General features: G+C 53.3%; 9 protein-coding genes across 9 annotated transcripts; 4 read left to right on the top strand and 5 right to left on the bottom strand.

Moving 5' to 3' along the window:
- Positions 1–389: 389 nt before the first annotated feature.
- Positions 390–1,670, top strand: AYL99_06843 (hypothetical protein; the record flags this gene model as incomplete). The annotated part of the gene is made up of 2 exons (XM_018838352.1): positions 390–716; positions 897–1,670. 2 exons carry the CDS (start codon positions 390–392, stop codon positions 1,668–1,670), a joined length of 1,101 nt encoding a protein of 366 aa, XP_018692912.1.
- Positions 1,671–2,039: 369 nt separating this feature from the next.
- On the top strand, positions 2,040–2,655 carry AYL99_06842 (hypothetical protein; the record flags this gene model as incomplete). The annotated part of the gene is made up of 2 exons (XM_018838351.1): positions 2,040–2,314; positions 2,373–2,655. The coding sequence occupies 2 exons, from the start codon at positions 2,040–2,042 to the stop codon at positions 2,653–2,655; spliced, it is 558 nt and encodes a 185-aa protein (XP_018692911.1).
- Positions 2,656–2,860: 205 nt separating this feature from the next.
- Positions 2,861–3,559, top strand: AYL99_06841 (hypothetical protein; the record flags this gene model as incomplete). The annotated part of the gene is made up of 1 exon (XM_018838350.1): positions 2,861–3,559. One exon carries the CDS (start codon positions 2,861–2,863, stop codon positions 3,557–3,559), a length of 699 nt encoding a protein of 232 aa, XP_018692910.1.
- Positions 3,560–5,080: 1,521 nt separating this feature from the next.
- On the top strand, positions 5,081–6,787 carry AYL99_06840 (hypothetical protein; the record flags this gene model as incomplete). Its single annotated transcript, XM_018838349.1, has 3 exons — positions 5,081–5,441; positions 5,501–6,600; positions 6,656–6,787. 3 exons carry the CDS (start codon positions 5,081–5,083, stop codon positions 6,785–6,787), a joined length of 1,593 nt encoding a protein of 530 aa, XP_018692909.1.
- A 1,147-nt stretch (positions 6,788–7,934) lies between these two features.
- Positions 7,935–9,850, bottom strand: AYL99_06839 (hypothetical protein; the record flags this gene model as incomplete). The annotated part of the gene is made up of 5 exons (XM_018838348.1): positions 7,935–8,175; positions 8,313–9,081; positions 9,142–9,184; positions 9,267–9,527; positions 9,629–9,850. The coding sequence occupies 5 exons, from the start codon at positions 9,848–9,850 to the stop codon at positions 7,935–7,937; spliced, it is 1,536 nt and encodes a 511-aa protein (XP_018692908.1).
- Positions 9,851–10,889: 1,039 nt separating this feature from the next.
- Positions 10,890–11,942, bottom strand: AYL99_06838 (hypothetical protein; the record flags this gene model as incomplete). Its single annotated transcript, XM_018838347.1, has 1 exon — positions 10,890–11,942. One exon carries the CDS (start codon positions 11,940–11,942, stop codon positions 10,890–10,892), a length of 1,053 nt encoding a protein of 350 aa, XP_018692907.1.
- A 1,769-nt stretch (positions 11,943–13,711) lies between these two features.
- On the bottom strand, positions 13,712–14,491 carry AYL99_06837 (hypothetical protein; the record flags this gene model as incomplete). The annotated part of the gene is made up of 1 exon (XM_018838346.1): positions 13,712–14,491. The coding sequence occupies one exon, from the start codon at positions 14,489–14,491 to the stop codon at positions 13,712–13,714; it is 780 nt and encodes a 259-aa protein (XP_018692906.1).
- Positions 14,492–15,242: 751 nt separating this feature from the next.
- AYL99_06836 (hypothetical protein) lies at positions 15,243–19,193 on the bottom strand (the record flags this gene model as incomplete). Its single annotated transcript, XM_018838345.1, has 1 exon — positions 15,243–19,193. One exon carries the CDS (start codon positions 19,191–19,193, stop codon positions 15,243–15,245), a length of 3,951 nt encoding a protein of 1,316 aa, XP_018692905.1.
- Positions 19,194–20,200: 1,007 nt separating this feature from the next.
- Positions 20,201–21,500, bottom strand: AYL99_06835 (deoxyhypusine synthase; the record flags this gene model as incomplete). The annotated part of the gene is made up of 5 exons (XM_018838344.1): positions 20,201–20,261; positions 20,324–20,337; positions 20,399–20,426; positions 20,483–21,237; positions 21,291–21,500. The coding sequence occupies 5 exons, from the start codon at positions 21,498–21,500 to the stop codon at positions 20,201–20,203; spliced, it is 1,068 nt and encodes a 355-aa protein (XP_018692904.1).
- Positions 21,501–22,101: the final 601 nt, after the last annotated feature.

Here is a 22,101-nt window from a genome sequence, read left to right as displayed (position 1 = left end):
AAAAATGAGAAGAGAAAAAATACCAAAGGGCAAGTTTTTCTTGCTTTTCGAGCATGCCTGGAGGACGATCCGAAAGAGAAAATCCCCAGAAATGAAGAATTTACCATCGAACCTCATTTCCAATTCCCCTCTCTTAGAAATCTCTCTGCTTCTTGATATCTATGGTACTTTGTAGAGCGCGTAGAAAGTCTCGCCACTCACCTGACATTCTAAAATCTTCGTGTTTGTTTGTTCGTTGTCGTGTATATCACCACAGAACACCACATCACTTACACCCCAACCGTCCCGTCTTGTCTCGTACCCTTGAAGACTGGATAGAGAAGAGCCAAGGTGAGAACCAAAAAGCATTAAAAATAATCACTTCCCCCCACCACGGTCTCTGAAAATAAATGCCGCCGGCAATCCCCCCGCCGTTGGCGAGCTACATCCAGTCCTCCCTCTCGCTCTCCGAGTCCAGCGATGCGCACAGTCAAACGCTCATCACCTCGGTCCTCAGCACGCCGTCGCCCTGGCTGGTGCTGCGGCTCGTCTACGCGGCCCTGTACGGCGTGGTCGAGGACGACATCGACACCCACAACAAGGGGGGCGATGGCGGTAGCAGAGTCGCGGGCCCGAGGCCTGAAAGAAGCAGAACCACGGCGTCCATGGGCGCGCCGGTTGTCTTTGCGAGTTTTCTGCGGCCGTTGAGTCTGTGGGTTGAGCTAGGGAAGAAGATTGTAGGTTTCTTTCCCCCTCCCCCCGTTTCTGGGCTTTTGCCAGCTTCTTTCTGTCTGGTCCTACTCGTCCGTGTTCGTTCGTTCCATCAGGTCTTTTCTCTCCAGGATATAAAACTTTTGTAACCCCTTGCTATTCTACAGCAGAATGTCTTGTTTGTAGTTTGCTGACCGCTGTGGCAGGGCCTCGACATTCAGTCGCTATTGCGAAGTAGGAGAATAGTCTTCGTCGATGGACTGACTCATGACCCGCCACCTTATGGGTCGCCCTTTGCGAGTGGTGGTGGTGGTGGAGGAGGAAGAGGAGGAGCAGGAGACGCATCACCAAGGACGAGGCTGAAATCACTGTCACTGAACGACGTGCAGAACGCTTTGAGTTCGGCATTAAAGAGCATCCCTACGACGACGACATCTACCTCAGCATCGATATCAAGTTCATCGGCAGGCACACCGACACCACGGATGCCCTCGACGTCAACGCCTCCGACTCGAGCTCCTGAAGCCGGAAAGCCTTTAATTTTCCTGGATGGCATCGACTTTCTCATCGCCTGCCAGCCTTCTTTCTCAAGTACATCTATGCAGGAATTCCTGTCCACTCTCCGCATCCAGTCTCACGCTCTAGTACTTGCCTGCAGCGCTGACACTCCATTGATGCATGTCGCCACGTCCTCAAACGAGGGGGGGATACCGTTGGAGCGCAACCATGCGCATCTTGTGACGGCCCTGGCGCACCAAAGTCGCTGGGTGTTGCAACTCCGAGGACTGGACACCGGCAGCGCGAAGGATGTGTCGGGCGTGATCAGGGCAAGCAAAGGAGGTAGCTATGAGAGTAATGAGGATGAGCAGCGGGACTCGGGCTGCGTAGAAGCTAGGGCCGCCCATGACTTAGATGATGCTGAATGGCTGTACCAACTCAAAGGAGACGGGTCGGTTCGGGTCTGGGGTCGTGGTGAATAATGAACCCTTATGGCTGGCCTTGTCGGCATACCCGAACTTACACACTTGATATCTTTGGGTATCAACTCTTCCCGGAGTATCCTCCTGATGCCCTACCTCGTCCCCCAGGCAATCTTGATGGAAATCTTGTGATTGTTCGTGCAATCCCTGATACTAATACGGTCGGAAGCAATTCCGCTTCCGATCACAAACGCCATCATCGCTGACAACTCTTGTAAATTTTCTCGGCCGACAATAAGGCAATATCCTTTTCGAGAGTTATGGACGGCTCTGATGTTGACAGAACTTATAGTGACGGCTCATTAAGAGATTATCAGATAACCATCTGTTGCCACTGATTTCTCAGACCACCGATCTTTATAGCGAAGAATGTCGGATCCGTTTTGGTACACGTTTCCCTCTCCGTTGGAAGGGTACGAGGGTCTCCCACCTCTCCCGGACGAATTGAATGAGGATGGCAAGTCCTTCAAGAACCCCCAAACGGGTTCGCTGAGCGAGAGCTACCAGAAATTCACCTCTGGCGTGACCAATGGCCGACGAGGGGGTTTTGATATCCACATCTACTACCACGCGAACAACGACGAGCAGAAGGAGTATGCCCGTGCGCTCTGGGAGAGGATTCGAAGGGAGTTTCCGGAGTTGAGGTATGTTTTTCCTTTGGGGCCGTCTGGTCGGGGTCGCTGTACTCAGGCAACATGGCAGGATCTATCGTTTCTGGGATCGTCCGGTCGGGCCGCATATCATGGCAATGTTTGAAGTGAACGTCTTCACACCGGCGCAATTTGGAGCGTTCATCCCGTGGCTGGTCATCAATCGAGGGCCATTGTCTGCTCTGGTGCATCCCAATCATGAAGATGGTGATGAAGTGAGGGACCATAGTCAAAGAGCCACATGGCTAGGAGAGCGTGTGCCGCTGGATTTGAGCCTGTTGAACAAGTTCAAGGGCAAACGAACGAGTGAGCGACCGAATGGCAAAACAGAGTAGACTCGATGTGAATGTGCTGGGGAAATGTTTGTGGACGGTGGACGCTGTGGTTAGTTGCAAGGGACTGCCTCTCCATCTTCTGGCCTGCGGTTTTCTCAGCTGGACACCACTTCGAACTCAACCGCCTTCAATTCACTTTGTCTGGTGTCCGTCAAACAGCTTGTCTGTTCGTCGTGTCCCGCTGCCTTTTCTATTATCTTTCAAAATGTCGAGCAGTCTACTTCATGCCACCCCAGAAAGATATATCACTGGTGCCGCGCTCTGTGCATTTCCCAACGTCTGTTTAAAGCGAGAAGATTTCCTTTCCACGACTGTGATCAAACCACCTCGCCCTAACAGCAGTCCCAACCCTCCTAGTTCTGGACTGTCTGAACTTGTTGAAGACGTTGATGTGATGTTTTCTCGCACCTCAAATTGGTCTGCCAGGAAGAAGCTGCTAGATCTGGAAGAGATGGTTACTCTGAGTGAATTGGGACGATATTCTCCTCCCTGGCAACAAAGCCCAGACATTTCCGAGTCCACCTTCGAGCCCGCAGAAGAAGGAGACAACGACGACGATGAACGTTACGAGGAGACTGTACAGGCACAATCTTCAAAGTACGATGTGAAACCACCTGCGAGGCATTCCACTCGATTTGAGCCCTGGTCGGCTCCTCCACGTTCCACTCCTCGATCCGCCTTGAGAAGTCCTGAAAACAATGTGGATGATGTCGAAGAGCCAGGCCCTCCTGAGCACAATCTTCGAAAGAGGACACTTCAACAAACAAACCCTTACAAGTTCGACAAGCATCGCCATCAACTGTCCTGGAAGACCGGCCGCGAAGCCAGCTCAAACAAGGTGGAAACAGCAGTCAGAGAAGAGATTGGCGTGGTCGATAAACAAATGACAACGAAGAAGCCCTGAGGATCGAGTGGTAACTGGGCCATCAGTGCGACACCAAAGAAGCAGACTCCCAACAAACGCAGACGATCCAACTCTTTTTGCTCCGCAACACCTTCGGAAGACAGTTATGGTGGGAATACCTTTGACCCGGAGAGGACTATGCTGCGGGTGCGGTTGGACGGGTTTGCCGGTGGAGCAGCGACTCTGATCACGCTCAACGAATGCGAGGACAATGGCAAATTGATCGACTTCATGCTCAAAAGCTGGGACTGGAAGTTCAAAGACGTCGGCTTCTCCCACGCAGTCGTGTCGTTTCCATGGTTGACTCAACAAGCAGCCATTCTAATTCGCCCATGCTTGAATGAGAGCTTCCGAGGCATGATGACCGAGATTGAAAACGTACCCATCAGGCACGATGCGACGTGGAGGTGACGGTCTACGTGCAGCCACGGGAGCTGTGATAGATGCAGTTTGGCACGATGGGAACCACAACCACCAAGCTAGCCAAGGTGCTGACTTTCAAAGAACAAAGCAGAAGAGGACAGCGGGAGAGGGATCTGCCCAGGGGGAATCGTGTTAACAAACTCTGATCGTGCTAGTTAGTGGGCTAGTGTAACAGAAAACATGAAACGAGCAAAGCTCTGTGCCCTACTGTGCCCTATCTTCGCCTGTTGGTGTTGGCTAAGGATTCTATTGCCCAGTCGGCTTTCGAGCTGTCTTCCAGGGACCACTTGGTGAGGAAGCCCCTGAATACTCTCCCCGGCTGAAAAGACAGGATCGGGAGTGAGGGATCAGGGCCAGAGACGAGAGCATGAAGCGAAAGAAAAGAACTCTTGATCTTCCTTTTCGTCTATCTCTGACAACCTATCTTGACTCCCGTTGATTTTTATTTTTTTTTCCCCCAGTGGATTGTTTCTGGCTGCATCCCACGTTGCGGACCGACGCATGCGGCACAATTTGACTTCATCGCGACCCGCTGTCAAGTGCGCCTCTAACGCAGGTTCAAAGTGGCTCAGGTGCAGTAGGTGCAGTTAGTTGGTCGACGTCGCTGCTCTGGAGTTCGGCGCACCCTGCAATTACCCCATGTTCTGTTCTTCAGCACGCTGAGCACAGCTGAACCGGCTTCAACGGTCGCAGGTGACTTTCTTGTATCCCGACATTCTCATCTGGCCTGCCGCCATCGACAGCTTGGACCTCTCGATCTCTCCATATTCGCTCACTCACTCACTCACTGCGATTGGAATTTCACTTCACTCACTACTCAAAGCGAGCCTTTCACACACTGCATCTGCGCTGGCCGCCCCCCTGGTTCATTATATCGAATTGAATCCAGTCCTCTCTACCGTCAGCATCTCCATCGTTCTCCCTCCAGGCACCTTCTACCGACAGCTCAAATCACCACCCACCAATCCAGTCTCCTCACGTCAGCGCCTGCGCCTGCCGGCCTGCCAGTCGTTCACTTCACAATTACTCCGAATTGGCTCCCCAGTGACAGGCCCCTCTCTCCCACTCCCACAGTTGATCTGACGTCCTCCCGACGCCATGACTTCTCCCGCTCCCCTCTCTCGCAATGAGTCCCAAGCCTCCAGCCGACGGAGTACCAGTCTCGGCTCTCGCTTATTTCGATCAAAGAGCGGCGAAGCCCTGGGTGACCGCAAGAGCTCTGCGAGCCGTCTGAAGAAGAAGCAACAGGAAATGGACGAAGCCGTCAAGGTCACACAGTCGCCTCCTCGCCTGCCAAATTACAACCCGCAGCCACTGGGCATTCAATCGTTTGGTGGAGAAAACTACAACCCCCAGCAACCAAATGGCGCGAAGAACACCCCTCCAGTCCCTCCTCTGCCGGGAAACTTGGAAAAGGATGCTGTCGATCCATATGCGAGGACTGAGAGCATGACCCACCGTAAGTTTTGAGCTGCATGGGCGAGATGTCATGACGAGGCTGATTCAATTGCTGTTAAGGCGGTCGATATTCCTATGCGAACTCCACCGTGTCCACCATCAACTCCCCCCGGAGAGTTCGACGTCGCAAAGACCCCACCCCGTACAACGTCCTCATCATCGGCGCTCGGAATGTCGGCAAGACTTCTTTCCTTAACTTCCTCAAGAGCTCCCTTGCTTTGCCGGCAAGGAAACAACCGACTCGAGCGCCAGATGGCGACACCCCTCCCTCGTCCGCAAGAGCAAATCCCAACTTTGTCCACCACTATCAAGAGATCGAGGTCGATGGGGAGCGGATCGGCTTGACGTTATGGGACTCTCAGGGGTTGGACAAGGGCGTTGTTGACCTCCAGTTGAGAGATATGAGCAATTTTGTGGAAAGCAAATTCGACGATACCTTCCTGGAGGAGATGAAGGTCATTCGCGCCCCGGGCGTCAGAGATACCCACATTCATTGCGTCTTCTTTGTCCTTGACCCGGCCCGGCTGGACGCCAACATCAACGCCGCTGAAGGTGCCAGCAACGGCATGGAACCCACGCGCGTTGGCAAGCCATCCCGCATTGTCGGCGCGCTCGACGAGGATTTTGACATTCAAGTCATGAAGACCTTGGCCAGCAAAACCACTGTCATCCCAGTCATCAGCAAGGCGGATACCATCACCACGGCACACATGGCGTTTCTGAAGCAAAAAGTCAGCCGGAGTCTGAAGAAGGCCGGTCTTGATCCGTTGGAAGCTTTGAGTTTTGATGCCGAAGACGACGACGACGAGCGTCTGGACGAACGTGATGAAGACGAAGACAGCAGTGCCGCAGATTCGGAGGACCAGGCTTCAGCCCGGAGTGATGATTCTGATGCCAAAGACCCGGCGACCACGAAACGTCCAGGCACCCATAAGCGCCAAGTGTCCACCGAGGATGCTGTGCTTGACAGTGGCTACGTCCCGTGGTCGATTCTCAGCCCGGACAAATACTCTCTGGAGGCAAAGGACGGCCCGGTTGGTCGACATTTCCCCTGGGGGTTTGCCGACCCGTACAACCCCAATCATTGTGATTTTGTGAAGTTGAAGGACGCTGTATTTGGGGAGTGGCGATCCGAGTTGCGAGAGGCCAGCCGTGAAGTGGTGAGTCCCCATGGATCCCTCGGAGGTGTAAGGATCTGACTGACAGTGCTTTTAGTTCTATGAACGCTGGAGGACGAACCGTCTCAATCGCCGAACTCTGCCCCCCAATGCGACCAACGGTCTGCCGTCGGGGCCCAGACAGAGCACTGGCGGGATTCCCATTCCTCTCCAACCCCGTGTGCGATAAGTCTGAGGGATTGTGTACAATAAATGTACAAAAAGATTCGAAAATGACCGACCTACATCGATCGAGTTGAAGACGATAAACTGGTTGACATTGTTCATCTGCATGCTATTGAAAACATGTTCAAAACTCAAAGCCCGAAGTAACTCGACTGGACAGGAAAATGGAAGGCGAGCAGATTGTTTTCCTAGGGCGGGAATGTTGCGCATGGGTGGGTGGCCCATTTGTCGACCTTTGTCCATCCCTTACATCACAGGGCCTTGGGTTTCTTGAACGACTTGACACGAGTCATGACACAACAGCTTTTTCTTTTCTTAGAGAACATGACCCTGGTTCTTTGCGAGGGCAGAACGCAGGCCAAGTCGGGCATGTTCCAACCTGTTTCCTTTGTAAAGATTTGGACGTCGTGGCGGCGGCGGTGGTGGCGGCAACAAGTCGGTGAGCGAGCGAGCGAGCATTGAGCGTTGAGCGTCGTGCATGCCGGCACTGAGCTGAGCTTGGTGTTGCCAAATGATGGGAGCCTTTGGTTTGGTGCTGGAGCTGAAATTGTAGCGAGCAGAGTTATCCTGAAATACCCCCTTTTTCCTTCTTTGTTTAAAACAATCGTAACCCCGTTTACTCAATATAGAAATTCGGCCACACGGGCGATGCTATCGGGGTCTTGTGCCTCACACCGTCACTTCCAGCAGCACCGTTTTGCTCTCTCGGCTTTTACATGCCTTCGTCTAGGTGCACGATACTCCGTCCAGTTCCTACTGTACCAAAAGCCCCAAGACTTCCGGGGATCCATCCCATCAAGGGTGGCAAAAAAACAAAACCAAAAAAAACAATCGATAGCCGGAAATCCCAACGAGTGTGGCCGTACGGAAGGCATATATATACATATATGTTGGAAGACTCTGGGGCGGGGGGGTGGTATATATACAGTATCACCGACAGCCATATCGATCGACCAACCAAGTTACCCAGCTACATACTGTAAGTCTATCCTGCTCACAGAACCACACATGCATCATCACCTCTTCTTCCTCTTCCTCTTCCTCCTCCTCCCCTCTCCACGTCCCATCACCTTGCCTGCAATGTACACTTCCTTTCACCTGTATACAATACATATATTGCCTGCTGCTGCCTGTTGCCCACTCAGCTCCGCTCAGTAAACCCACCGATACTCCGGCGCGGCAGGCCCATCACGCAACAACTCGGTGGGCACGTCTCGGGCGCGGACTTTTTTCCCGCCGTCCCGGACGGCACGCAGGTTCCGTCGCTTGTTGTCCAGGATCATCCAGCCGCCGAGGAGCAGGGTCAGGGCGCAGCCCACGGCGCCGAAGGTCGCGGTCGTGATCAGCGCGGGAAGATACTTCGGTCGGTCTTTGTTCTGGAAGATGTTCGAACTGCATACATACAGAGGAAAGAGAGGGAGAGCGTCAGTAAGTAAGTCATGTGTCTGTCAGTTACTCAAAAGCATATCACACAAGGGTGAGACTGTAGAATTAGGTGAAAGGAAAGGGGGAAACCGCCGAGTACGCACCTCACGACACCCATCAGGTTCGCCACGGGCACGCCCACGCTCGTCAACATGACCCGCTTGTTTTCGTCGGCGATGTTGTTGTTGTACCACACATCCAGGATCACGCTCGGCGCGCTGGTGCCCCAGGTCATCATGAAACAGGCAAAGTACGCCGTGTTTAGCTGGGTGTCCAGGTCCACGGCGGCGAAGATGATGAAGCCGATGCACGTAAAGGCAAACCCCATGGCGACAAAGGGGAACCGCCAGCGCGTAAAGTCCGAGGCGAACGCGAGCACCAGCAGCATCACCGCCCCCGTGATGTTCGGCGCCACCGTGTACAGATTCGTCTTCACCGTCGAGTAGCCGAGCTGGTTGACGATGACGGGCAGGAACAGCGTGACCGACTGCAGGGGCACGCCGAGGCAGATCTCGATCGCCAGGATCACCCAGCTGGTCGGATGCTTGAAGATGGACAGCGCCGACCGGATGTTGAATTCCTCGTTGACCACCGACGACGAGTCGACCTGGATCCGGTAGAAGGCCAGCCGTTTTTCCTCCTCGGTCAAGAACCGCGCGGACTGTGCGTTGTACGGTAGAACCCAGAACGCGAACAGCGAGAAGAGCATGCTGCACCCACCCTCGATGACGAAGAGGTATCTCCAGTTCGCGAGCGAGGAGGTGTGGATGTGGAACACGCCGAACGAGAGCAGCCCACCGAAGGCGGAGGCAATATTGGATGCCGCGTAGAAGATGGCCAGGCGACGAGCGAGTTCACCACGGCGGTAAAACACTGTGAATCAATGATGTGAGTTCGATGCGTCGCAGGAGGACGGGCCGAGATTCTGCTTACAGGTCTGGTAGAAGATGATGCTGGGAAAGAACCCTCCTTCAGCCTATTTGAGGTGATGCCACGTCAGAAGAACATTGACACATATCAAACAGAGAGAAGTCCCCGGGGGAAGGGTTGAAATATACCATGCCCAAGAACCACCGACACGCAAAGAGACCTCCAAAGTTCTTCACCGCGACCGTCATCAGCGTGCAGAATCCGAAACACAGCATCATCAGCGGCAGGGTGCGACTGGGGCCGAATTTTTTACTGGCCAGGCCGACGATGGGTCCCGCGAGCACGTAGGGGACGAAGAAGATGGACAGGATCAGGTTGTAGTCGTCACCCTTCATGTGGAGGGTCTTTTCGAGCCCGGCCGTCTTTGCATTTCCGAGATTCGATTTGTCCTAGCAATGCCCATCCATGGTTAGGAGCCGAATGGTTAACTCGTCGTGGATGGCGGCAGGTATGTATGTATATATGTATCTATACTCAAGACAAAACTCACCAGCGCGTTGAAGAGGTACATAATGGCCAACGTGGGCAGGATACGCAGGTCAAACTTCCACACCAGCCGTCTCTCCGCGGCAGGGTCAATCGACGCACTCGCAGAGATAGGCTGGCCTTCTCCGAGCGAGGTAATGGGGATAACGCCATCGTCTGTGATGGACACTCTCTTGTCGTCTTTGAGGATGAGCGTGGCGTGCCCGGTGCTGGGCTGGGTGGCCATAGTGGTCGAGACAACCTACCGGTCAGTAGAGAAAAGAGTCGGTGAGATCAAGGAGTCTGAGTTCAAGACAGCGGCGTGGGAACTACCGTTTTTTCTCTACTCTCACCTGCCGACGCTCGAGAGATATCAGGACAGGAAGACTCGGCATGCAGTCCGCGCCATCGGAAGAGAGGCGCTTTCAAGACATCATATAATCCCAGTGAATCTGGGTGTTTTTCGCCGACTAACAAAAGCTCTGCTCGTCGTCTTTTGACGACAGAGATAAGCCGCTATCAAAGACCGATCCCATCATATCAAGACCGGGGAGCAAACCACCGACCGGGGTGAGCGCACTTGCTGGAAACAGCAGCAAAAGTGCAGATGCAACTTCGGGAACGACAACACCCCCGAGGATTTTCTAGTTTGTTGCTCACCTTGAGCCCACTCATGCATGGCTTGCAGATCATATTGCTTCTTCCCGGTGCCGGGAGGCGTCAAACCGAAGGTGGGAAAGTCGAGGAGAGCCAAACAGATCGGTGGGAGATAAGAAAAGATGCAGCATCGGCCATTGATGAAGAAGAGTGATGACAAGGGTGTCCGGTCTGTGTTATCACAAAGATGGAATCCATGCATGCATTTGCACTGTGGACTTCTCCGCCGCCGCAGCATCCTTGTGGCAGGGGGAATCTCAATCAAGAGGTAATGATCGACGGCGGACGAGCCGGTCGGTAGATCTGGGGTTGCGGACATCGACTACATATCGCACCGTCATCTCAGATGCTCGTTCCGCCCGGCGACATCCGGGTCTAGTTTCGATATATGTGTGTTGTCTCTTTTGGACGTGGCCCTTGGTTGCAGTAAGAGAGAAGATATCGGCCATCTCCATCCAAAAAGAAACATATGCTTCAAGTTTCTCTCTCTCCTCCCTCCTCTCTCTGAGCCTGGCTGCCCTATCAGAGGAACCATTACGCCCGACCTCAGCCATAAGAGGCAATAGCGACGCAACGACTCAGGACGGCGGAGGAATTCTCGCACAAATCCCCCCTTCAGCCTTATACATTCAGTTAGACCCATTCGCCTTATAGTCCATTGCTTTTTGCATGAACGTCCCTAGAATGCCATCTCGCCTCGACTGCTCCCCGACCCATTCCTGCACTGCGTTCGGAAACGGGACCGGGGCACGGTAGAACAAGCGATCCGTCGACGCTTCCACACAGCATCCATTTTTGACCTGTCCGTCCTGACCATCGCTCAGCCCGTCCTGGGCAACCCGTCCAGTGACATCGATGAGCTCGTCAAAGGCTCGTATGATGGTCTCTACAGGAGTAAAGTGGTCTTCGGGCCATTGCTCGAGGATGGGCTTGGGGATGATGTTCGTCTTTGTGGTGCTGGGCATGATCCCGTTCAGTGTGATACCCTCGTCTGCAAACAGCGTCGGCGCTGCTGCTCGTATTAGGCCCACACAACCGTGCTTTGCCGCAGTGTACATCGGTAGAATATAGAAGGGATACTGGGCGGCCATGGAAGCCGTGATGACCATCTTGGGGTGGAAATCGTGCGCTGCTGCAATTCCAATGGCGGCATCTCCCCCATTGATTCCAATGTCATCCATTTCTGCGGCGGTCTGTCGGCCGAGCAGGTTCCGCGTCTTCCTGGTGAAATGGACAAAGAGCTTCAATCCGTGGAATGCCGCCTTTAGGTCGACATCGAGGCATCTGAGGTCAGGCTCGACTGGGTCTTCTCCTTCTTCTTCCTCTCCAGCCGTCTCGGGATGTTCGAGCCACCCCAACAGCGGCTGCTGGTCGGGGATCCCGGCGTTGTTGGCGAAGAAGTCGATGCGGCCGCCTGACCAGTCAAAAGCGCGCTCGAAGAGCTCCAGCTGGCTTGAGAATTGTGAGACATCGGTATGGACGAAGATGTGACGATCTTGGTCCAGGGTGGGCTTGATGGCTTCGTATCCGACTTCGTTGATGTCGGCTAGAACAACCAGCCACCGTTCCTTGATGTTGCTGTCGTCTGTCTTGGCCAGGAGGTGACGGGTCAGTGCGAGTCCCATGCCAGACACGGCACCCGTCACAACGGCGGTCTTCGTGACGGTGGGCTTGTCAATCATGTTGCGGCTGTTATTGCAAATGCGGTTGGGTGTCTATATTCTGATGTATCTTGCTGCCTTGTAAGAACCTTCGTTGAAGTCCTCCCCTTTCAAAAATTCGCTTGAGGCCACTCCTTCCCATAAAGAGCCCCTTGATTGGGATGATGTAACATAGGAGTCGTTTCGGTCGCCGAAATCACAATGTACATTGCAGGCAAGAACATCGAGAGTCTTGAACCAACCAGAAGAGACATTTTGTGGATAAGATGGTCTGAAGCTGCCCACCTCCAAAGGCGAGTGGCTTGAATCGACTTCGCGAATATGTGAAGATTATTGTCCAGACCCGTGTTCGCTGTGTACATCGATAATCTGAGCATTCATCAGCTCCACCAATAGGAAATGTTGGATTCATCGCCATGGTGCGTCCGTCCAATGGGAACAGAGGCTGGCTTTTAGAAGTAGCCAATGGGAAATACTTCAGGCAGCTTGGGGCAGATAAACTGTGGCGGCACCACGAGAACTTGGTTGTGTGTTAAATGCCGCTTTTTTGTTGCTCCGGTTGAGACCACTCTTTTCAAGAATGGCATCTCAGGGTCCTTCGATTCTTCAGACCTCATCTGGAAATTTCTCATCGGGGCATGTCCATTGGCGATCTTCTGTGAAATATGCGGATCGATATCCGTGCACGAGGCATTTGGGATCCTGGACTTCGACTCGCACTCACCGCTACCAATGGAGAGAGGTCTGGTCTCACAAGAAAGCGAGTTCTACGGGACAATCAGGACCAAGATCACTCGCATGTCTGAGACACCACGGTTAGAAACTATGTACGGATCGAAAGATGCCCGCCCGTGCCTCCGTCTCCTTTCCCTTTTTCCAGCGCATACGCCACCATGCCATATCAGTCCATACGTTCCCTTGAGAACACACATATCATTCCGATCCCAAATCGCCTTTGATGACCTTAGGCAGCTGGTTCTTGACATGCTCTATGACAGCTTCAACGCCCCTCTCGGCCTGCATGTCCTCAGGCACGACATAGCACCGCAATCCCGACACGGTGGCCCTGGTGATCATGCTCTTGATCTCGGCACTTTTTCCTGGCGACCACGATGACGGAAAGAGCTGTAGTCCGATAGCAAGCGGGCGCACTCAGTCACGACTCACCGGGGCTGTGCTCTGCATAGTCCGAACAGGAAGGTCGGAGGATGACGGGATACTCGCGTTAAATAGTCCTTGGTTGTCCTTCTTTGGCACCAGCAGATTCCTCTCACGCGTCGTGAATCATCGAATTCACTGCTCGGACTGCCTAGTGTCGAACCCTGTGCCATGGAGTGTAGGGAGACGGGCTGGTGTGTTGCTGCAAGATGTATACATGACAATGATGGAACCCTGAAGCAACAACTGTCTGCGTCAGATGCAAAGCTGGTGGATCATGATTGACGTCTGTGTGAACGTCAAATGGTTTGGAGTAGCCCCCTTTTCGAAGGCACCCATCCTCAGCCTTGCCTGTTACACCAGCGTCGGCCAGGGTCCCGGTCGTCATCACCTTGATCAGATTGATAACTATATACACAGAGGAGAGAATGAGAATGAAGAAAGGCCAGAGTGAAGAAGGAAGCTGTCGCTCAGGTTTGTAGGTGGGCCTCTGAAAGCTTTTGAATATACTCCAGTTTGGGAAGTTTGCTACTGTGTTTCACATCGCGAATTTAGAGAGAGCCTTGTTAGGGCCTGTGTAATGTTTGGTGCGTTCAAGAGTGGAGAATCTATAGCAGAGCAAATAGCACAGACTATTTCACAAAGCTAGCTACAGCATCTAGAACAACCTGCACCGTCTCCTCTGGTCGACTAAGCATGGGCGAATGACTGCTGTGAATCTCCCTCAGAGTGACATCTCCTCCCGCATCCTTTGTCATCTGCACAAACATTCGCTGTGCTTCCACCGGCAAGGCGTGGTCTTCTGTAGTGGCAAGATACCACGATGGCACATCCATCCACCCGGCATAGGTATGCTCGCCGCCCTCGGTGAGCGTGATCATCGAATGCTTGGTAAGCTTCTTGACCCACTCCTTGCCCTCTTCCTCCGGCAGGTCGTGGTAGAAGAGTTCACGCGGGTCGACGACCAGCTCGGCAAAGCCGCTCTCCTTGTTCAGGATGAAGGATGGAGGTGGTTGGCCTCCCATGCCATCTATGAAAGACTTTGCAGGAACCACAAAGCCCGATGCCATCAAGATGAGGCCAATAACATGACCGGTTTTCTTGCTCTCCGCCGTATCCGTCTCCCACTTGGGCGAGGTGAGGCCCTTGATCGCGCTTTGCCCGGGAATGCCACCGTACGAGTGCATCACCACCACGACATCACGTCCCTGTGAGGTCTCGGCGACAATGGCGTTGCGGACGGTTTCAATGTCTCCCAGAAGAGTTGCGCTGGGGTCGGACTGTGTTGATGGCAATGTCAGAGGGATGCATTTGTACTGGTGCTGGTTTTCGAGGATTTTGCAGATCTTTGTCCATGTATCGGCTGTGTGCCACGCCCCAGGCACAAAGATAAGTGTGGGCTTCGGAGACATGATGGTGATCCTTGTGGATTGAGGTGTTCTGCTTCAGGTTATGCTAACTGAGTCGAGGAAGGGCTGAGATAACAGAGTCGAGGGAGGACGAAGAAACCCTTCGAGATTTTGGGGTCGTCGAGCCTTCTTTTTAAATTAGAGCATTGGTTGATCCATCAAACGGAAACCCCCAAACACATTCCGGCATATATGATGGCAGCGTCTGGAAATGTGAGGTATCCACCCTGGACTTTCCTAAAACAGTCTACGGAGACCCTTTGACGTATAAGACACGACGGAAGGAGATGTCTCGCGAGACTTGATTCGTTCCGACTTCATCTGTTCTCCAGTTGGTTCCTGCATATAAACTGGGGCAAGGGAAGAGAAGAGACCAATGAGCCATAGCCGAGGGCCACAGAGAGGCCGGCGAGGCATTTCTAGGAAAGTCCAGAATACGAGATGGATCCGCCAGAGGGAAGTTTCGCACCACGATACCAAGAAACTGTGGAGTTGGCCCCGGTAACGTGATGTGAATTGAATCGTCAATTGTGCTCATGTCCAGATGATCTGATCGTCACGGTCGGCCAGTCCGCTCGATACCGGTTTTCCATGCTAAATGTGAACCATATCCGAAGGACCGACTCGCATATGCCAATTAAACAAACAAAATCCATGTCCAGAACCCATTGCTTTCTTTGCCAGCTTCTCCGAAAACGCCCGCTTGCTTGGCTTCTTTCACGCAATAGTATATCCCTATGATCGAAAAATTGTCTCAGGCTCGGAACATTTTGACCACCTGCTTCACCGTTTTCCGGCAAATAGGGCAGATCTCACACTGCTTCGCGCATTCGACACAAGCACACACGTGTCCACAGTCGAAGAACAACGCGTCAATCTCGTTGCTGTAGCAGATCTGGCACAGGTCCGCCTGCTCGTCTGCAACCTGCCAGTACGTGGTGCCCATCCCCCACCGCTTGCCGTTCTCAAAGCCGCCCACGTATTTGTTGCCCGTTCTAGCCTCCACAAAAGTGCCATGGCCGTGACGCTCGTCATGGCACCATTCTCCTTCATAGGTGTCGCCATTATAATATGTCATCTTGCCTCCTTTGCCGCGTTTGATGTTGCAAACAAGGGGTCCTTCGTAGGTGTTGCCCGTGGAACTGATACTGAAGCACTTAGCCCCATGGCAGAGTCCATTGACCAGGGGTCCTTTGTAGTAGTCGGTTCCAAAATCCGCAATCTCGACCGGGTCGATGCTTGTTTTGGCCTGGACTGGATGTCGACGCTCAACCATCCGCAAGAAGTGGGATAGTTCGTGAGGAGTGGCAAACTTGCCTTCCTTTTCAAGCTCTCTCACACGAGATTCTGACACTGGCTCGTACACGACAAGATCACAACCGTTGACGAACCGAGGATCCAGAAACGTGTCCTCGGGTCCCACAACAGTTCCATCGACGGTGGAATGGCGACGCCAGGCAATAAAGTTCTTGTCGGGTCCATAGCCAAAGCGCCTCTGCACGAAGTCTCTCACTCTTTCTTCTGACCGGGCGAAGAAGGTCCCTTGGACGCGGAAAGTTTGCTTGTCAACGTCGAACATTTGAATGAAGCCATAGACATTATCGACAGGTCCCTGCTTCTCAGAGGGCGGAGATGAAGACTGTGACGACTCGCCAGATTGCGAGGCTGAATTATCCGTCGAGGCAGATCCGGAGTTCATGACAAAGTCCATAGCTTCAGACTCTTCAGAGATGACCGCGGCAATCAGAGATTCTTCTGCTTGAGATAACGTTGAGAACCCGGGTGCTGAAATGAACTGCGTCTCATCGGCGACAGGCGGGGCTGCCATCTCCCCATGCGCTGCCGCGTCGATGAGATGACCATGAGGCACATTCGCAGTCAAGCTTTCCTCGGCGGTCGGGGGTGGAATCTCGTGCATGGGAGTGTCTGGATCGTTGATCTCCACGGCGACCGCGGGCGGTTGCTGTGTGTTATTTGAGATACGGTCAACGTCGGCCGTAACAGCTGCTCGGATCGAAGCTTGTTCCGCGTCAGGAGCAGCAATTTGTTCTTCATTCCCGTGGGCGACATTGGCCGAGAGGGATGTTTCACTTTCTGAAGGCAGCAGGTCCGCTTCCACTTGGGCGGGTGCTCGGTCCGGCTCACCAAATAATTCAAGCTCATCCTTGCCGAGCACTGACATCCACAAGCATAATGGCTGGCCCACAACTTGACCGTCGCCGACAGTGTCCGTCAGGTTGACGTTGAGCATTTGAGCAGTTGCGTAGTGTCCAATGCCGCTGTACCCCATCTGAAAAAGCCGGATCATTTGAGGATCACTAATTCCAAGCTTTCCGGCGAGGCGCTGTCTTAGGTCCTGATATGTTGCCTCTTTGGGCGAGCTCAGTAGGTGGAACAGCCCTTTATGCCGAGACTGCTGTTTGATGTTGTACATGTCGAGCAGCCCTTCTCTTCCGATGATGCCTTCATCAGAGTAGACCTCAACGTTGATTTCTTCCGAAGCCCCATCCGTGGGCTCTTCAACAAAGTTTCCATGGGCTTCCTGATATGAAGATTCAAGATATGGTGCCAGCCATTTCGGCAGCGCATACGGTTCCAGACCTCCAGGCAGATACTCGGCTAAGCAGCTCGTCTTAACGTACATTGCCATGTAAGCAGTGGTCCGGGTCGAGTTGAAATCCTTCAGAGCCTGTCCTTCGAGTCCCTCGAATACCTGAATGGCCTTTCTGCTGTAAGAGAATACTTGGTTACCATCCCCATCCTCGAAAGCAAGCCACATTGTGTTTGGCCCATTCGGTCGCAAAACCGCGTAGAACTTCCCAGAGTTTCGTACACCGGCATGTACCATGAATCCGTAGAGGGTGTACTTAACGCCGTCTGCGTCTGTGCTGAATTCCGACACATCAATCTCATCGTTCAAGATCACACGGTCGTAAAGCAATTTCCACTCTCGTGTCGTCGTGTCAAACTTGTCCCGCGCTAGCATGAGAGGCAGAAAGTTGGGAAGGCATCCTTTGAAATTCATATCCCGCAAGACACGGGCGAGCCCTTGCTGGATGTCCAGCACGTTCTCAACCGGTAGCGGTGGTAGCGAAACCGGGCCGTGCGGACTGTCAAAAATTGTCTTCAGTGCTCTCAAGCTTTCTTGATCATGTTCAAGTTCGAGTTCGATCGTCCTTCGAAACGCTTCCCAGAAGGTTTTCACGTCCGTGTACTCTTCTCCAAAGTCTCTCAGGGTTTGGATCGCAGGGTACAGATCCACGTAGGTTTCACGTTCCTTTCTTGACGTTCGCATCAAAAAGAGGATCATCTGCAGTTGAGCGATGAAAGGCCTCGGTCGAACTTGGGAATTATGCCGCCAGCCCCCGGCGTCCGCTTGCTGAAGGACTTTGCGGAACGGGGCCAGAAGAAGCCATGCAGTCATCCCTGCCACGGCAGGACTGTGGTACAGCGGAGGAGTTCCCATTGGGAAGTATCCTGCAAGCGATTTTGAGTCCCAGTGGGGTTCAGCGTCGGAGCTACGCCACCACAACGCCTTGGTCGGATCATCGAAGATGCGAATGTAGGCGTCAATGGCAATGGTGTCGTTCTGTAGGAGCGGTGCTCGCTGCAAATGTTGTCGAAGGTGTGCATCTCTCCAGGGTCCTGCAACGCTCGACCAGCCCCAATCATCCACATACCTGGAGAATTGTCCTGCCGTGGAGGCATACGTACAAGTGCGTGGCTCTTCGGGGTTGTACATCACCACTCCAAGCTGAGCAGAGAGTCGCCAGTCATCGTCTCCCGGCTCTGCAGTAGTTTGTATATCAAGCGCATCGTTATGACCAAGATCGACATCGCCGGAATTTGCTCCTTCGGAAGGTGGTTGACTGTCTTGCTTTTGGCCTGCGTTAGCGGTAGCGGAGGCATTTGAAGCGCAGTCCTCGTTGTTGGCTTTCCATTCAGTCTTGAGCGTCATGGTAGGCACGACGCCGTTTCCCAAATCTGCGTCTGGGGGCCCTTCGAAAACTGAGAAGGTGCTGTCAGACGGTTTGGAGTCTGGTTTAGGAGGCCGTCTGCTGCACTTTATGTACGCACTATAAGTTGAGGTTGTATGGCCGCGCGGGTAGAATTTGATCTGCCAGTAGTTCCCATCCACAACGGCAGGGGGTGAGACCATGACTCTGGCATGGTTGGGTCTGTCCTTGGTTCCTCTGACGCCCTTGATGACCCAGCTGAGGCGCAACTTCTTGATCGGACGCATGTCTGGAACGTCCACGTCTGAATAGATGCGCTTCTCCACACTAGGGACGTCCAGTGCGCTCAGTTCTGTACCTCTGGATTCTCTCAGTCTCAGTTCTTCCATCTCCTCCTCGGTCGGCTTTGACCAGTCCTCTTCATAGATTGTCCATTCTGGAATGTTATGGCGCGGCTCCGGTGGCGGAGGAGGCGTAGTGCTTGAGTCTTGATTTGGGGCTTCCGTTACCGATGTACTTGTTCCTTCCTCTTCAGACGTTGCAGATTCCGGAACCACCACGCTCTCCGAAACCTCGGCCGCAGGCTCTGCTTCAGCAGTATTCGCCGACTCTTGCGGTTGAGATTCGGGCTCTGTAGAAGGAACATCCGCCATTTCTGCGTCCGGTATTTCGTGTGAGGATGATGGTAGATCAGGCGGAGGGTGTGGAGAACTGGAAGAAAGAGGTTCGTGCACTTCGGGACGGGGCATGGCTGACGTTTGTGCGTGGTGGCTAGGCTCAAGTTCTGCACTGAGTGTGGAGTTTAACGTATGAGGTGGATGAGGATGGGCCTGGACAAGGACAGGTGAAGTGCCTTGGGAGGCCATGGTTCCAGCAGCAGGGTCAGAAACCGATGCGTAGAAAAGAAAGAAGCGAAGAGAGAAGAGTGAGGCGGTGAATGCTTGGGTTTAGAATGTATATCAAGTTGAGATTGTTTGCTTCACCAGAGAGGTACGAACACCAGGTCACATTTTCAAACAGTTGACAATGGGCTTTGGGGAGAATGGCAGGAGTCACAGCTTAATTCCAGGGTGAGCAGGGAGTTTTGTGTGCATGAACGGCTCCGACTTTTGCAATTCAAGAGGGTGCATTTATGCAGGAGTTTTGGTAGAACCGGTAAGTGCAGGCAACGAACGAAGTCCCAGGCATCGGCATGGAGGCTTAGCCATTGGATGGCGGTGACAGGCTCCAGCGCTTGGATCCCCCCCGGCCCAAAGTCGCCGCGTGCATCATGGGCTACTAGGCCAGGCTACTAGGCTTAACTCTGTAATGGCTACTAGCGCTCTCCCTCTCACCCCACGTACCAGCGCAGGAATGACTCCCCAGCTGTTGCCACCCGCCTTTGGGCCGCAAAGCCCACTCGTGGTAGTGAGGCTCAGCCACTTAGTCCTTTGCAGATGTCCGGCAAGACTCATCGTTTAGTTGGTAGGAATGGCGTTGTGCCCCCGTCTCTATCGAGTATTCATTGGTTCGTGAACCCATCAGTGTGATCTGTTCCACTGCCACCCGTAATCCGTTATCCTTTCAAAACCTCCCATTGTCCCAACCCTCTCAGCCTGACTCACTTGCCAGTCAGAAATCGGCAGGGTCCACACCACGCTAGTAGTCTCCACACTGCTTCATCAGTTTTACGGCTGTCTGCCTTGGCCATGTGCGCGGGGAGATATCAGTGCTTCGTGGCCTGGCCAGCAGCCTCAGCTTCAATTGTACCTGCGAGTCATGGGTTTGGTTCGGGTTTCGCAAAAGTGCCGGCCACAATCAGGGGGAAGCTGATTGTACTGAGAATGTCCATTAGCCCAGATCATCGTTGACAAAAGTCTTGACCAAGATGAGTGCTCACGCTTCAACATAGACCTGTTGTTTCCCACGTTAGTCTGGAGCCGTCATCGAGTTGGGGTTTTCATTCTTTCCATACCTTCACGCTGTCCCCATCGGCTTTGATTCTAGGTTTGGTCAGCCTCAATAGTAGATATTGGCATAGTGTGGTGCGAAGACTTACTTGCCCCAACTCACTGCCTCATCCGGTCGGGCACCAGCATCGCTCCCATCGAACTCCTGTGCAGTGTTAACATAGACCGCACTGTCGGCGCCATTCCGCATTAGACACGCGTTAGCTATATGGTGCTTGACGACTCCACCTCCGAGGATAATCATCCCAGCTCGTTTCGCCCGTACTGCAAGCGTATTGATCTTCCGGATGTCCTTCGCTATGTCGATGCCGAGATGCAGGGGGGAGGCTTTGAAGGAATGGAAGTAGATCATATCTCCAAGACTGCCGTCCGTCAAGGCGGGACAAAAGACGGGGATATCGTTCTTGTATGCCCAGTAGTATACCGATGATTCGTCGTTGATCTCTTTGCCTAGCCGGTGAATGATGGTGCTGGGAGTCCACATGAATCGTTCTCCGGACCTTGCAAACTCCTCTTCCTGTTCCGCCAGCATCTTGTCCAGGATGGGAATGACCCAGTCCTCGAAGGAGCAATAGTTGTTGTTGGGAACGATGAGATTCCCGATGCGGTTCAATCCCTTGGCTCGTAGGTCAGCCCCAGAGGCAGAAAAAGAGCCCAAGTATGTGGGAGCTAGACACTTGATGAAGTCCTCTTCCACCCCCCCGGCAGTGGTGACAATGGCCGAGACGTGGCGATGCTGGACAAGGTAGCGAAAGGTGTCGCGCAGGCCAGATGATATCATGTTGGAGGTGTAACCCAGAAAGATGGTGGTTCCATCGCCCGACTCGGGGTCTCTCCATGATCTCTGAAAGCGGTCAGAACTGCTTCTTTTTCCAGCGGACCTCTCGCCTGACAGACCATGTCATTGATGATACGGATTGCATCACCTATTGAACTCGATTGAAACCCTTGTCCGGTGAGTTGGTCGACAAAATTCGAGATGATAGTCCGTTGTTCGTCAGGCAAGGACAACCAGTCGATGCCTTTGACCTGTCGAGCCCCATCGGGAACAGGGTCGGACGCCACCAAGACAGCATCTGTGGCTTTAGCAGGTGGTGCGGATCCCATGCTTGATCTCTGCACTTATTCTTCATGTGGTTAGCAAATATTTTAAGGGAATCAAGGCGGGCATTTGAGCACAGAGCAAGGGTGAAAACCCAGATCATAGGCAGAAACTGTGCTCGTACAATGATTCGCTGGCGTTGGAGGCAGATGGCCGCCTATCAGACTTGACAGGAAGGCGATCACTCCTGAAGATTTTGTAGTCAAAATCTGGCTCCGGCTGGAGTCTGGGCGCCCATAATGTTCGAATCTGGGACCCCGGCAGACTCTAGCAAGCTCGCTAGGGGCGCCGAGAGGGGGGAACGTTGGTTATTTCTCTCTGAGTCGGGGTGGCGTGCAGGTGTAACAGCTCTGTAATGACAGGAACCTGTCTTGCGACATCAAGGTATCAAGACCTTCAGTCTCGGTAATACCATCGAGACTCTCGGTAATTAAATCCTCGGTTGACGCAATGGTCGACGCAATGGTCATCTGCACGCGCACAGGCGGCGGATCGGGGGCGGCGGCTAAGATTGAGGTGCAGCAGGCCTCACTTAGCCGTCGGTGGCCCGCAATTCTCAAGCAACAAGCACCAAGCTCGTTCCTCCTCCTCCTCCTCCTCCTCCAC

This window comes from Fonsecaea erecta (assembly GCF_001651985.1).
Source record: "Fonsecaea erecta strain CBS 125763 chromosome Unknown Scaff5, whole genome shotgun sequence".
Classification (NCBI taxonomy): Eukaryota; Fungi; Ascomycota; class Eurotiomycetes; order Chaetothyriales; family Herpotrichiellaceae; genus Fonsecaea; species Fonsecaea erecta.
Note: the sequence above shows the minus strand (reverse complement) of the source record. Positions and strands in the feature narration are given on the sequence as shown.